This window comes from Triticum aestivum, chromosome 2D, assembly GCF_018294505.1.
Source record: "Triticum aestivum cultivar Chinese Spring chromosome 2D, IWGSC CS RefSeq v2.1, whole genome shotgun sequence".
In the NCBI taxonomy this organism is placed as follows: domain Eukaryota; kingdom Viridiplantae; phylum Streptophyta; class Magnoliopsida; order Poales; family Poaceae; genus Triticum; species Triticum aestivum.
The window spans coordinates 73,241,954-73,257,452 of record NC_057799.1 but is presented as its reverse complement, the minus strand read 5'-3'; the positions used below and the strand labels follow the sequence as shown (position 1 = coordinate 73,257,452).

The 15,499-nt window shown below is 45.4% G+C and overlaps 1 protein-coding gene across 1 annotated transcript; it reads left to right on the top strand.

The window, feature by feature from the left end:
• The first annotated feature begins 5,939 nt into the window (after positions 1–5,939).
• On the top strand, positions 5,940–7,769 carry LOC123048778 (uncharacterized). Its single transcript, XM_044471809.1, has 2 exons — positions 5,940–6,291; positions 6,569–7,769. The coding sequence occupies exons 1-2, from the start codon at positions 5,998–6,000 to the stop codon at positions 6,830–6,832; spliced, it is 558 nt and encodes a 185-aa protein (XP_044327744.1). The 5' UTR covers positions 5,940–5,997; the 3' UTR covers positions 6,833–7,769.
• The last annotated feature ends 7,730 nt before the right edge of the window (positions 7,770–15,499 follow it).

Genomic DNA, 15,499 nt, shown 5'->3' with positions numbered 1-15,499 from the left:
CGCTCCATGGATTTATTGCTGCCATGTGGCAGACTTCGGCAAGGCCGCGGAGTGCTCGCTTACGCCTATTATTTGAGGCGAATGTCTCGAAGACTGTCAATATTATATTGTTGTTCTCCACGGGATGGTGCTCTGCGGTATTGTTAATGAGGAGATCCTCACCGCTCTTGGCCACCTGCCGGAGTACCCAACATGCTCTAAGGCTGTGTGTTGGTATGGTATCCGCTGTACTGTGAATTTTGCATGGCCCATTAAGCCATCCCTCCAATAAAGTTCCACGCCCTGTAGTGGGCTTTTGCTTCTTTGTAATTGGGTCGGGCGACTTACGAGAGTGCACCCTTTTAGTTCGGACTGGGGGTTTTGTCAGAGCCGGAGGATCCCAAATTTTTGTTTGGGTTTTCCACGCGCTTTCCATCGCACAGTACTTCCGTACTATGGCCGCCAAGTCAGCGAAGTGTGCTATGTCACTACGACTTATGGCGTTGAGGATTCCCTTGTCCGTGCAATTATTGCAAAAGAATGAAATTGCGTCTTCCTCGCGACAGTCCTTAGCCTTGTTCATTACAAGGAGGAATCTGGCCCAATAGTGGTGTACTGTCTCCTGGGGCTCTTGTCTAATGTGGGAAAGATTGTTTATATCTGGGTGGGTGGGTGGATTTAAGTCCGAACCTTGACCCGATCTGTGACCCAGGGGCAGTTCGGGCTCCGGGATGTTGCCCAATAGGTCTGGACCGCTACCTGATTCTAGGTTCAGGGTTTGGGCGATGTCCTCCCGTAGACGGGTATCCGCCTCAGAGAGCTTGGGAATCTGGACATAGTTTGTCCTCAAGATAGAGGAAGAATCGCCGCATTGCTCCTCCACCACCGCTATCTGATGGGTGACCAGTGGGGAGTTAATCTCCCTTTGGTCGGGTTTAAGCCCGATCTGATCATAGTCTGTAGCGACTCCCAAAGCGGCGATGCGATCCAAGAGCTCGTTCAAGGAAGAGAGCTCCATTGGATCCAACTGCTCGGCGAGTCCCGAGCCGACGTGGAGGCTGTTTTTGATGACCCGAGAAGTCATCGTCGGCGCAGCGGCCGAGCAGGCGGTCATGACGAAACCGCCTAGTCGGAGAGTTTGGCCTACAGCCAGGGCTCCCCCAGAGGTGATGTTGTCCTTGACAACGAGGCGAGCCATCCAGCCTTATGATGACGGCACGGTGGAACTCTCAATGAAAGCACCAATGTCGGTGTCAAAACCGACGGATCTCGGGTAGGGGGTCCCGAACTATGCGTCTAAGGCGGATGGTAACAGGAGGCGGGGGACACAATGTTTACCCAGGTTCGGGCCCTCTCGATGGAGGTAATACCCTACTTCCTGCTTGATTGATCTTGATGATATGAGTATTACAAGAGTTGATCTACCACGAGATCGTAGAGGCTAAACCCTAGAAGCTAGCCTATGGTATGATTGTTGTTGTCCTACGGACTAAACCCTCCGGTTTATATAGACACCGGAGGGGGCTAGGGTTACACAGAGTCGGTTACAAGGGAGGAGATCTACATATCCGTATTGCCAAGCTTGCCTTCCACGCCAAGGAGGGTCCCATCCGGACACGGGACGAAGTCTTCAATCTTTGTATCTTCATAGTCCAACAGTCCGACCAAAGGATATAGTACGGCTGTCCGAGGACCCCCTGATCCAGGACTCCCTCAGGTGCCCACGAGGGTCAGGGGCGCGCCCCCTGCCTCGTGGCCCCCTCGGGCACCGTCTCGCGTTGATTCTTCTTCCCAAATATCACAAATATTCCAAAAATATTCTCCGTCCGTTTTTATTCCGTTTGGACTCCATTTGATATGGGTTTTCTGCGAAGCATAAAACATGCAACAAACAGGAACTGGCACTGGGCACTGGATCAATATGTTAGTCCCAAAAATAATATAAATAGTTGCCAAAAGTATATGAAAGTTGTAGAATATTGGCATGGAACAATCAAAAATTATAGATGCGACGGAGACGTATCAAAAGCCAATATCCGGATAGAAGTCGTGTTCAAATTTCAGCCCAATCGGAGTTACGGATCTCCGGGAACATAAGAAACGGTGAAAGACCAGAATCTGGAACGCAGAAACAGAGAGAGACAAAGAGACAGATCCAATCTCGGAGGGGCTCTCGCCCCTCCGCCGCCATGGAGGCCATGGACCAGAGGGGAAACCCTTCTCCCATCTAGGGAGAAGGTCAACGAAGAAGAAGAAGAAGAAGGGGGGCTCTCTCCCCCTCTCTCCCGGTGGCGCCGGAACACAGCCGGGGCCATCATCATCACCACGATCTACACCAACACCTCCGTCATCTTCACCAACATCTTCATCACCTTCCCCCATCTATCTACAGCGGTCCACTCTCCCACAACCCGTTGTACCCTCTACTTGAACATGGTGCTTTATGCTTTATTATCCAATGATGTGTTGCCATCCTATGATGTATGAGTAGATTTTCGTTGTCCTATCGGTAATTGGTGAATTGTTATGATTGGTTTAATTTGCTTGTGGTTATGTTGCTGTCCTTTGGTGCCCATCATATGAGCGCGCGCGTGGATCACACCATAGGGTTAGTTGTATGTTGATAGGACTATGTATTGGAGGGCAAGAGTGACAGAAGCTTTAACCTAGCATAGAAATTGATGCATACGGGATTGAAGGGGGGGCAATATATCTTAATGCTATGGTTGGGTTTTACCTTAATGAACGTTAGTAGTTGCGGATGCTTGCTAATAGTTCCAATCATAAGTGCATAGAATTCCAAGTCAGGGATGACATGCTAGCAGTGGCCTCTCCCACATAAAACTTGCTATCGGTCTAGTAAAGTAGTCAATTGCTTAAGGACAATTTCACAACTCCTACCACCACTTTTCCACACTCGTTATACTAACTTTATTGCTTCTTTACCTAAACAGCCCCTAGTTTTTATTTACACGCTCTTTATTATATTGTAAACCTATCCAACAACACCTACAAAGTACTTCTAGTTTCATATTTGTTCTACGTAAAGCGAACGTTAAGCATGCGTAGAGTTGTATCGGTGGTCGATAGAACTTGAGGGAATATTTGTTCTACCTTTAGCTCCTCGTTGGGTTCGACACTCTTACTTATCGAAAGAGGCTACAATTTATCCCCTATACTTGTGGGTTATCAGCGGTGACTAGAGGGTGATGGAGGAAGCCGCCACGGCGCGGGGATTGGCCGGGGAAGCGCCGGAACGGTCTCCGGAAGAAATGGGGTGGCGCGGGCGGCGGCGGCGCAGCGGCTGGATGGGGTAGGTGGAGTTGCGAGCGAGCGCTCGAGAGTCCAGCGCGCGGGAGTGGGCGCAGCAAATAAGCGGCGTGCGATGGCGTTTTCGCCCGCGCGCTAAACTAGATATGCCGCGCGCGCGATTTTTGCGCCTCCGCTGGAGCGCCCAGAGCGGTAGCGCGCGCGCCAAAAACACTGATTTTTCAGCGCGGTGCTTATATAGCGTGGCTGTTGGAGATGCTCTAATGTGGAAAGTAAATAGGTGAGTAACTGAAGAAATGAACGCAAGCCTCTTGGCTCCGTTCATGGCTGATGAAGTAAAGGCAACACTTCAGCTGATTGCTCATATTTTTCAGGATAGTATTTGTCCGCTTAATGAAATTCATGTCATTGAAGCAATGAACTTGCTAGCCCAGCGTGCCAAAAAGGTTGTTGACTTTGGGTACACAGAGTAGTGGCGAAGAAAGGGCTTGCGCCTCAGCCGTTTCACTTGATTCAGACCTTGTGATTCTAAGGAAAGGAACTAAACTAATGGACGAGGAGGAAGAGAATATAGAAAAATTGCCGACATTCAAGCATACTATAGATGTTCCAGAACTGCTAAAGGGAAGTTCTAGTTGAAAGGACAACTAAGCGAAAGGCCTTCTTAGAAAGGCGGAGTGACAGGTAATGCCCTATTTCCTATCAGTGAAATCTAAGATCAGACAAGAAAGATGCTAAAGGCAAGGCAAAGAAGACGATAGAGAAATCATAGGTGAAAACGTTGGGTTACCAACTCTCGGGTGGGTTCTCACACCAAGGTTCCTTTGTTTCGGGCAAGCCTAGTTACAAACAAAAGAGAAGGTCGGTCCCGTACTCAAACCAAATCAGAAGGGCGGTACCCACTCGGATGGAAGAATCCCAGCTTGGTCCCATACCCGAACAAAGGCTAGACTGAAGGTCTCGTCTCATGCAGCAATGATACCGCCGACCAGGAATAAGTACCTACCTATCCCTCTACTACTTACGATGTTTTTTGTCTATTAAAATCCTGTGTCGAGCCGATGTTCCCCCAACCTTATCTCTTACGAAGCTCTCTCCTCCACACGCCCCCCTTTCATCTCGCTCGTCATCCTCGGCTAGAGGAGATGTTCCCATGGCGAGCACCACCCCCGCAGCTGTGGAATCGGGAGGGGCCGCCGCGTAATGATCAAAAAGATAAACCGGTCGTGCCATGCCGACCCACGTTCCCAGCCTAGCAGCCCAGGATGGCCCCCCTGGCATGCCACATGCCCGGCATGCCTCTTTAGCCCGTGTGTGTGCTAGCGTGCTACCGGGCCGGCCCAGCTAGCACGGCCAGATGGCCAGCTCTGGTTGGGACCCGATCGACCGCTTCTCTTTCCCCACCTAAACCCCAGAACTGATCACCATCCCTGGGAGCTCCTATTGGACGCTCGTTGCATCCAATAGCGCGCCGACACACAGGGGGCGCCGCGACTGGGCCGACCCACTTTAGGGCACCGAAGCTAGCTAGCGCGAAAAAAAGCAAATGAGATGGAGGAAGGAATCTAACTCGTGACCGCCAGATTATCCACGAGTGATGCTAGCCACTACAGGCAACGGCTACTACTAACTTATTCTCGCATCGCAAAAAGTTTAAGAAGTGAGTATAACGATCTATTCATAGTAGCACCTTGTTTGTTGTACCGTATATATTTCTAAATTATTTGAAAATATTACAGGAAACCCATACAATTTTATGAAGAAAGGAAATGGGAACAACATTTCAAAATTTTAATACATCTTTCGTAAAACCCCAAAGTTTTTTTGGAAATCCCAAACATTTTGTCGAAAAAGAACTAAGTTTTAAAAGACGAAAAAATTCTGAAATACGAGCAATTTTTTTGTAAAATGTGAACATTTTTAAAATTCCCCGTACACATTTTGAATTTGTTAACAAAATTTTAAAATATGAACAAACTTAGAAAAAAAGAACATTTTTTGACATTACCGAATAGTTTTTGAATTTGTGATTTTTTTTAACTAGAACATTTTTTGGAAATTCTTGAACTTTTTTGAATTTGTGAACAAAATTTAAAAAATGTGCACATTTTTTCATATGTTAAACAATTTTTGAAATTTTAAACTTTTCTGAAATTTTCGAACACTTCTTGGAAATAAGCGAACAAATTTTGAAGTTCTAAAGTTTTTTTGAATTGTCATTTTTTATATTTATGATATTTTTGAAAAAAGTAAATTTCTTTATATTTGGAACAAATGTTGGAGAATGCATTTTTTAAAATTCTGAACATTTTTGAGAAAAGAAAAAAGTGAAAAAATTAAAAGAAAAAAGTAAAAATGAAAAGAAAAGAAAAGAAAAAGAGAAGCAGAAAAGAAGCACAAAAAAGAAAAAGCAAAAAAAAGCGAGAAACAGAAACCAAATGAAAACCAGAAAAACCAGAAAAGAAACAACACACGAAAACCCGGTTCAGGGAACCTTCTAGAAGGTTTGTAGAAGTTCCCAAAACCGCTGGCCGCTCTGTTTAAAGGTGGAAGTGGGCCGGCCCATGTCTCGGCGCTCGCATCCTTTGCCCCTGTGCGAATCCCCGTCCCACAATTCGCCGCAGCGAGCGGCGAATAGGGTTTTCCCCGTCCCCCTCCTCTCGCTCCCGCTAAACCCAACTTCACACTACCAAGGCGCCCACATCTAAAAAAAGAACTCTGCTACCTGCGCCTAGGGGTTCCGCCCTCATGACCGTCGCCGAGCCGGAGATGCCGGCGTCGGAGCGCAGGCTCGTGGCCCTCGCCAGGTGGGACGCGCTCATCTTCCTTTATTACGGGATCGTGTGGGTCGGCACCGCGGCGTCCCTCGCCAAGGTCATCGCGCGCCGCGCTCTGGGCGAGGTCGAGGTCGAGGGTTCCGCCGTGCTCGCGGCGGCGTCCTGGCTCTCCCACCACTCCCTTATCTTCGCTGCTCTGTTCACCCCCGTTGCCTTGATTCTCGTCGGCGCCACCGGAGTGCGCTCCGCGCACAACACCAGGAAGGTAATCGCGGAAAATGTTCCTCTGTGCCTTTTTGAACAGATCCGATTTGCTTCAAACCGGAAAATTTTTATAGCAGTTGAAATAGGATTTTACAATGTATATGCGGTTTATATAAGTTGCCAATTCCCAATAAGAAATTAAGATCCATCATTTTCATGAATTCGAAACTGGCATTTGCTTTATTTAAAATGCCTCTGCATCCGTCTAGCTTAAGTGCATATAGTATGACCTCGTTCTGACCTTTTTTTATGTCGAATATGCGTAAATTCTTATCAAGGATATCAAAGAGCCCCCGAAATCTCTTCACCAGGTTGTGCAAATGATGCTCAAGGATCCTGTCATTGTTGGAGCGCTCGTTTTGCTGGTCTTCCTCCCGCTCATAAGTCATGACGATTTGGTGGTTGGTCTGTTGCCTGTGAAAAGATATCAGAGGGAACATGTTCGTTCAGTATTGAGGGATGTGGGGTCGTTGGGTGTCGGCGCAGTATTTTGTTTCATCATGTTACCCACTACGGTGCTGAGGCAGTGGAGGATGAAGTAGAGAGTTATGTGGATGTCCTGTTGAGGTATATACCCTGCCCTCTTCTCTGTTCTCCTATTGGCGTCACATTATATGTTTTTTTTATAAGCCTACTGTTTCTAGTTTGGTGAATATCCTGATAACTTGTGAGCTTTTCATTTGTGCCCCTATCATTTATAAATGTAAATGATTAACACTTATTGGTGTTGATAACTTTATACCAAAACATTTTGTGGTACATCCCAGTTAGACCTACGAGAAAGTTTGGTTTCTTGGCTTGTTGATAGATGTTAGCTTTCTTAAAAGTATTTGCAGTTAACACTGATCTTGTTTGGTACACGTCGCTGTTTGACCAATCAGATCCATATGGAGAGATCATTAGTGGAAACCTAGCATGCATTCTCCATGTTCAGTCATTCCCATGCTTATTATGATCGGGCAGCTTTGACTTTGAATTTTATCCACCGAAACCCACTAAGTGGCAGGCCTCAAATTTCAAAGGGTTGGATCGTGGGGTATCGCCAATTTAATTGCATTATCTTGTTATTTATCTGCGTTTGTTTTCTGTTACATATAAACTTATTGCATTGCTTTAGTGAAGATACAAATAGAAATTAAATTGGACTACTCAAGTAATCCATGATGGTAATATTATAGAACTCACCCTTCATTTATTCCGCAGCTAATATATACTTGCATGTGGTGTTGTTCCATGACATTTTTGTCGAAGTGCATTCGAAAACACATGTCAATGTTGTAGTAAGATTTTCTTCTCTTTCATGGGTTATCAGTGCCCCTTTATCCCAAAGTAACTTGAGCCCCTTTATTTCCCCAAAAGCAACTTGTATCGCAAGAGCAATTTGTAACAAATATTTTTGATAGTTTATATGATCATTTGTTAATTATAGTGGTGCTTCTTGTGCAATAAAACTGAAAAATACCACTGTTGGGGAGTCAATTCAATAAGACTAGCGCTGAAATGCCACTTCATCGAAAAAACCCTATTCCTCTGTTTATACCATTCTTTTGTGCCCTGTGGAGTGTGGATTGCCATGCTTTGTTCTGTCCATCAGTCTTCACAGTGTAATGCATGTAAATATAAAGGGTTCATGATCTCAAGATAGTTTCCATATACCGAAAAAGGCTTTGGCCCCGCTTTTTATAGATAAAGCATTGACCATCATGCAACCCGATTCAAACACATGGCACCATAAGTCCATAACACACTCACACACCCAAGGCCGGATACACAGGCACTGAAATCAGCAGCAGCAACACCACCCCGTACAACTCCTAGCAAACATCAGGTGGATAATAAGCATCACTATGGAGTTACTAGGGCCCTCAACTGTGAACGACAATGAGATGAAGCCGCACACGATGAACCGTGAGCTTCAAGGCGACACCTACAGGAAGGTCATGATACCGGAGCACCGCCACCGCCCGATCCAAGGATCAGGGTATCCCTCGGATCCAGACAACGATTGACCGCAACGACGCCTTCAAGAAGAGTACGGCGCTGAAACGTTGCCACCGCCGGCCTGACCGAAGTCAGAACGGGCTTTCACCACAGCCAGCACTCACCACCACTGAAATGTGGTACGATCTGCCACACAACCACCACCGAATATCGCACCCCGGTCACCATGCCGCCCACATGACCATGGCCACCAGACAACACCTGAGCTACGAGCACCTCGATTCCCACCACCAGGGTCGCTGCTCCAGCATCCGAGACCGCCCCTCATTGACCGGTAAGGGGCAGAAGACCCTTCCCCCCTCCCCCTATCCACCCCAAAACAGGCACCTTGGCAAGATTGGGGCCTCGCCGGCCAGATCTGGGCAAGGAAGCTCTGGCAGCTGCAAGCCATGTTGCAGCTACCTATCACGCCTCCAAACCATGTTGACGTCGAGGACGTGGAGCCCCCTGCCACCTCCGGCCAGCCCCTGCGCGCCGGGAGATGAGCCACCAGACCAGCCCAGCAGGAGGATCGTCCATCCATACACTAGTTGGGAAGAACCTAGCTAGCCTATCAAAGTTCATGAGCAGCAATGTTTGCATCTCTATAGCAATGCTTGAATAGAATTAGTGAGAACTTGGAAGCTATGTGATAGCGGTAATCAAAGATTGCCGCACTTCGCACTTCAGCAAATCCAGCTCCTTCCTTCAGCGTCAATATTACATCCAAACTATCTGAGTTGACAATCAATTGATTACATCGTAGAGTTTGTGCTAGGTTCAGCCCGTGCTTCATTGTTGTGACCTCGGCTTTTAACACATCAGAGCATTGGTCGATATGACTGTTAACAACTACTATAAATTTTCCATAGCCATCACGAACAACATCGCCAACACCTCCTTGCAGTGTATCGGCCTCGAATGTCATCCTCACTTAGTTGAACGAAGTTTCTCGAAAGAGTTGTCTCACCATCTCGCGACGCCTTCCCAGGGCGGCGCCACCAGCAATAGATCTTCATGGCAGCCCTCCCTTCCGTCGCTGCCGCCGGCGTAGGCCGCAGTGGTGGCAGGCCCGGTGCCGAAGGGCCGGGGCGATGGATGCAGCGGCGATCTCCATGGAGCGGCTGGGGCGGTGCCATTGGGGACCGTGCGTGCAACGGTCAGGGCGGTGTCCCTAGTCGTGCGGAGGTGGTGCTAGCCCACATGGCCGCCGGGAACCCGCGGGTTCCCTGGCGATGGTGGGCATGGCGGCGGCCGTGGATCTGGATCCCACCCAGATTTGTTGTCGTTTCTTCACGTGGATGGCCGGCGGCGCGATGAGAGGTCCAGTGAGGGGATGGAGGATCTCGGCCGGAGTACCGGCGGGTGCGTGTGGATGGATACGTGCACGATGGTGGTGTTGTTTGGCGTCATGGTGTCGTCGATGACAGTATGGCCTGACGAGGTGGATACGTTGATCACTCCTGAAGGTGGGACGATGGAAGATGGCAACAGCTGATCCTAGAGCGTGCGCATGCGGTGCATGCAAAGGGTCTACTAGACTCGTTGGTTCTCTCAGCTTGCAAGCATGCGGCTTGTTAAGGCCACCGGAATAGATGTAGCGTGTTGATATGCGGTCAGGCACGTCATCAAGATTGTAGGTGTAGCGACAATAATTGCCAGGAAGGTGGCTTCAAATTGATTCATGTATTTGTTTTGTTGAGTTCTATTAGGGTGGAGAGCGGCGCCCGAACCCGGCCCACTTGATATACAAAATAGAAATTTTTAGTTACAGCTTTGATTCCAGTACACCCGTACAATTTGTGCTAGCTTAGTGCATCTTCAATAGATGGTCCAAATATAAAAATAACTAACTTTTGGACCATCTGGGACAAAAAATGCTGCTCCAACAGACGGTCCATATGCAAAAAAAATTAGACCGCGGCCTCCTCGTGATGTAAAATGCAATACCTCGCGATCCAAATATACATCACGAGATGCATCTGGTCCCAAACCAGCCGCCGCCCTCGAACGCCCAACCGTCACTTCATTTCCGTTCCCGCCCGCCCGCGACCTCCCACCCGTCCGCCGCCGCCCCGACGCCGCCACGTCGCCTCAACACCCCGCCGCAGGCCGCCCGCACCAGATCCGGCGCCGCCCCGCCCCCCGCCGCTGTTTCCACGCCGCGTCGCCGCCCGCCCGCCCCGCCGCCCGCCGACCGCCGCCCCGCAGCTCCGCCACCGCCCCGCCCGCCACCGCCGCCCCGTAGCTCCGCCCCGCACGCCGCCGCGGCCCCGCACGCCGTCGCCGCCCCGCAGATCCGCCCCGCCCGGCTCCGTCCGCCACTGCCCCGCCCGCCACCACCGCCCCGCAGCACCGCCCGCCCAGCGCCGTCCGCCACCGCCCCGGCCGCACGCCGCTCCCGATGGCGCCGAAGAAGACGTCGAAGGGCAAGTCGGGCTTCTTCGGCGTGAGGCAGAAGCCCTCCGGCAACTGGGGTGTGGAGTTCTCCGACGCCGGAAGGCGTTCACTAGTAGAAAACAGGGCTTTCGTTCGGGCCTGGCCAGCCCATTAGTCCCGATTCCGCACGAACCGGGACCCATGGGGTGCATTAGTCCCGGTTCGTGAGCCCAGGGGGCCGGCTGGGCCACGTGGGCCACTGGTCCCGGTTCATCTGGACCTTTTGGTCCCGGTTCAACGCACGAACCGGGACCAATGCGCCTCACCCCTGGCCCATGACCATTAGTCCCGGTTTGTGCCACAAACCGGGACTAAAGGGTTGGTCCTCGTTGCAGCCAGAGTTTAGTCTCACCTCGCCAACCGAAGGGCGCTCACACCGGTTTATAAGCCCGTCCCTCTCTGCCTTGTTGAGCTCCTCTCAAAATGAAAATAGATGCCCTTATACAGGGAATTTGACCTAAATTCATAGTGAGTTTCTCTGAAATTCATAGAAATTTATTATGAATTTAGGTTGAATTTTCTCTATAGGCGCATCTATGCTCATTTTTTTATGTTGGGGTTGGCGATCTTTACAGACTTTTTGTGTGTTGAATATGCACCATTCAAAATCAGTCTCTGCTTTGAATGGTTCATTTTAAACACACAAAAAGTCAGGAGTTCAAATAAGTTAAAAAAAATGAAATCCCTTTGTAACAGATGAGTTTTCGTCCGAAACCCTGATACTTCGAAAGAGATTGTCCATTTTGTTCACGAAGTGCATCCACCTTTTGCCGGGACCCTCTCAACTTTCTTGCACATGCTATGTGGATGAAATGATGATACCATGCCAACTTTCAACCTTCTCAGAGTTCATTTGAAATGCTTTTCAATTTTAGGGTCTTATAGCTCAAAATAATTAGTAAATGCATGAAAAATAACAAATGAAGTCAGAAAGGATTGAAAAATGATGATGTGGCTTTGAATGGTGCATTTTGAACACACAAAAAGTCAGGAGTTCAAATAAGCTTTAAAAAATGAAATCCCTTTGTAACACACGAGTTTCCGTATGAAATCCTGATACTTTGAAAAAGATTGTCCGTTTTGCACACGAAGTGCATCCAGTTTTTGCCGTAACCCTCTCAACTTTCTTGCACATGCTATGTGGATGAAATGATGATACCATGCCAACTTTCAACCTTTTCAGAGTTCATTTGAAATGCTTTTCAATTTTAGGGTCTTATAGCTCAAAATAATTAGTAAATGCATGAAAAATAACAAATGAAGTCAGAAAGGATTGAAAAAAGATGATGCGGCTTTGAATGGTGCATTTTGAACACACACAAAGTCAGGAGTTCAAATAAGTTTAAAAAAATGAAATCTCTTTGTAACAGACGATTTTCCGGTATGAAATCCTGATACTTTGAAAGAGATTGTCCGTTTTGTACACGAAGTGCATCTAGTTTTTGCCGGGACCCTCTCAACTTTCTTGCACATGCTATGTGGATGAAATGATGATACCATGCCAACTTTCAACCTTTTCAGAGTTCATTTGAAATGCTTTTCAATTTTAGGGTCTTATAGCTCAAAATAATTAGTAAATGCATGAAAAATAACAAATGAAGTCAGAAAGGATTGAAAAATGATGATGTGGCTTTGAATGGTGCATTTTATAACACACAAAAAGTCAGGAGTTCAAATAAGTTTTAAAAAATGAAATCACTTTGTAACAGACGAGTTTCCGTATGAAATCCTGATACTTTGAAAGAGATTGTCCGTTTTGTACACGAAGTGCATCCAGTTTTTGCCGGGACCCTCTCGAATTTCTTGCACATGTTATGTGGAGGAAATGATGATACATACCATGCCAACTTTCAACCTTTTCAGAGTTCATTTGAAATGATTTTCAATTTTAGGGTCTTATAGCTCAAAATAATTAGTAAATGCATGAAAAATAACAAATGAAGTCAGAAAGGATTGAAAAAAGATGATGCGGCTTTGAATGGTGCATTTTGAACACACACAAAGTCAGGAGTTCAAATAAGTTTAAAAAAATGAAATCACTTTGTAACAGACGATTTTCCGGTATGAAATCCTGATACTTTGAAAGAGATTGTCCGTTTTGTACACGAAGTGCATCTAATTTTTGCCGGGACCCTCTCAACTTTCTTGCACATGCTATGTGGATGAAATGATGATACCATGCCAACTTTCAACCTTTTCAGAGTTCATTTGAAATGCTTTTCAATTTTAGTGTCTTATAGCTCAAAATAATTAGTAAATGCATGAAAAATAACAAATGAAGTCAGAAAGGATTGAAAAATGATGATGTGGCTTTGAATGGTGCATTTTATAACACACAAAAAGTCAGGAGTTCAAATAAGTTTTAAAAAATGAAATCACTTTGTAACAGACGAGTTTCCGTATGAAATCCTGATACTTTGAAAGAGATTGTCCGTTTTGTACACGAAGTGCATCCAGTTTTTGCCGGGACCCTCTCAACTTTCTTGCACATGCTATGTGGATGAAATAATGATACCATGCCAACTTTCAACCTTTCCAGAGTTCATTTGAAATGCTTTTCAATTTTAGGGTCTTATAGCTCAAAATAATTAGTAAATGCATGAAAAATAACAAATGAAGTCAGAAAGGATTGAAAAATGATGATGTGGCTTTGAATGGTGCATTTTGAACACACAAAAAAGTCAGGAGTTCAAATAAGTTTAAAAAAATGAAATCCCTTTGTAACAGACGAGTTTCCGTATGAAATCCTGATACTTTGAAAGAGATTGTCCGTTTTGTTCACGAAGTGCATCCAGTTTTTCCCGGGACCCTCTCAACTTTCTTGCACATGCTATGTGGATGAAATGATGATATCATGCCAACTTTCAACCTTTTCAGAGTTCATTTGAAATGCTTTTCAATTTTAGGGTCTTATAGCTCAAAATAATTAGTAAATGCATGAAAAATAACAAATGAAGTCAGAAAGGATTGAAAAATGATGATGTGGCTTTGAATGGTGCATTTTGAACACACAAAAAGTCAGGAGTTCAAATAAGTTTAAAAAAATGAAATCCCTTTGTAACAGACGAGTTTCCGTATGAAATCCTCATACTTTGAAAGAGATTGTCCGTTTTGTACACGAAGTGCATCCAGTTTTTGCCGGGACCCTCTCGAATTTCTTGCACATGTTATGTGGAGGAAATGATGATACATACCATGCCAACTTTCAACCTTTTCAGAGTTCATTTGAAATGCTTTTCAATTTTAGGGTCTTATAGCTCAAAATAATTAGTAAATGCATGAAAAATGGTGCATGAAAAATAACAAATAAAATAAATAAGTAATTAGAAACAAAATAATATAAACTTTATTAAAATATATAAGTAGAAACAAAATAAAATAAACTTTAATAAAATTTATGAAACTAAAATTAACAAAGTATTTTCTGATCAAAACATTATAAGAAACCTCTAGTATTATTGAAACTAAGATCAAATATAATTGATGCAACTAAAATTATCGAAGTATTTTTTGTTCAAAATCATTAAAAGCAAAAAGAATTTTCATAAAGAACTTTTTTTGATACAAACTTTAATAGCAAAAAGAATTATCATAAAGTAAAATAAATAAGTAATTAGAAACAAAATAAAATAAAATAAAATAAGTATTTTGTTGTAAGTAGAAACAAAATAAAAAAAATAAAGCAAAAAAACTGGGAAAAAAATAAAAAAAATGCCACCTACTGGGCCACCACAGCCTTGTATAGGGAGTATAGGGAGTGTGCGATGATGATCATATCAATCTTGGAACCACTTCCAACACACATCGTCACTTCACCCTTAACTAGTCTCTGTTCATTCCGCAACTCCTGTTTCGAGTTACTACTCTTAGCAACTGAACCAGTATCAAATGCCGAGGGGTTGCTATAAACACTAGTAAAGTACACATCAATAACATGTATATCCAATATACCTTTGTTCACTTTGCCATCCTTCTTATCCACCAAATACTTGGGGTAGTTCCGCTTCTAGTGACCAGTCCCTTTGCAGTAGAAGCACTTAGTCTCAGGCTTAGGACCAGACTTAGGCTTCTTCACTTGAGCAGCAACTTGCTTGCCGTTCTTCTTGAAGTTCCCCTTTTTCCCTTTGCCCTTTTCTTGAAACTAGTGGTCTCGACAACCATCAACACTTGATGTTTTTTCTTGAATTTTACCTTCGTCGATTTCAGCATCATGAAGAGCTCGGGAATTACTTTCACCATCCCTTGCATACTATAGTTCATCACCAAGTTCTACAAACTTGGTGATGGTGACTTGAGAATTCTGTCAATCACTATTTTATCTTGAAGATTAACTCCCACTTGATTCAAGCGATTGTAGTACCCAGACAATCCGAGCACATGCTCACTGCTTGAGCTATTCTCCTCCATCTTTTAGCTATAGAACTTGTTGGAGACTTCATATCTCTCAACTCGGGTATTTGCTTGAAATATTAACTTCAACTCCTGGAACATCTCATATGGTCCATGACGTTCAAAACGTCTTTGAAGTCCCGATTCTAAGCCGTTAAGCATGGTGCACTAAACTATCAAGTAGTCATCATATTGAGCTAGCCAAACGTTCATAACGTCTGCATCTGCTCCTGCAATAGGTCTGTCACCTAGCGGTGCATCAAGGACATAATTCTTCTGTGCAGCAATGAGGATATTCCTCAGATCACGGATCCAATCCACATCTTTGCTACTAACATCTTTCAACTTAATTTTTCTCTAGGAACATATCAAAAATAAACACAGGGAAGCAACAACGCGAG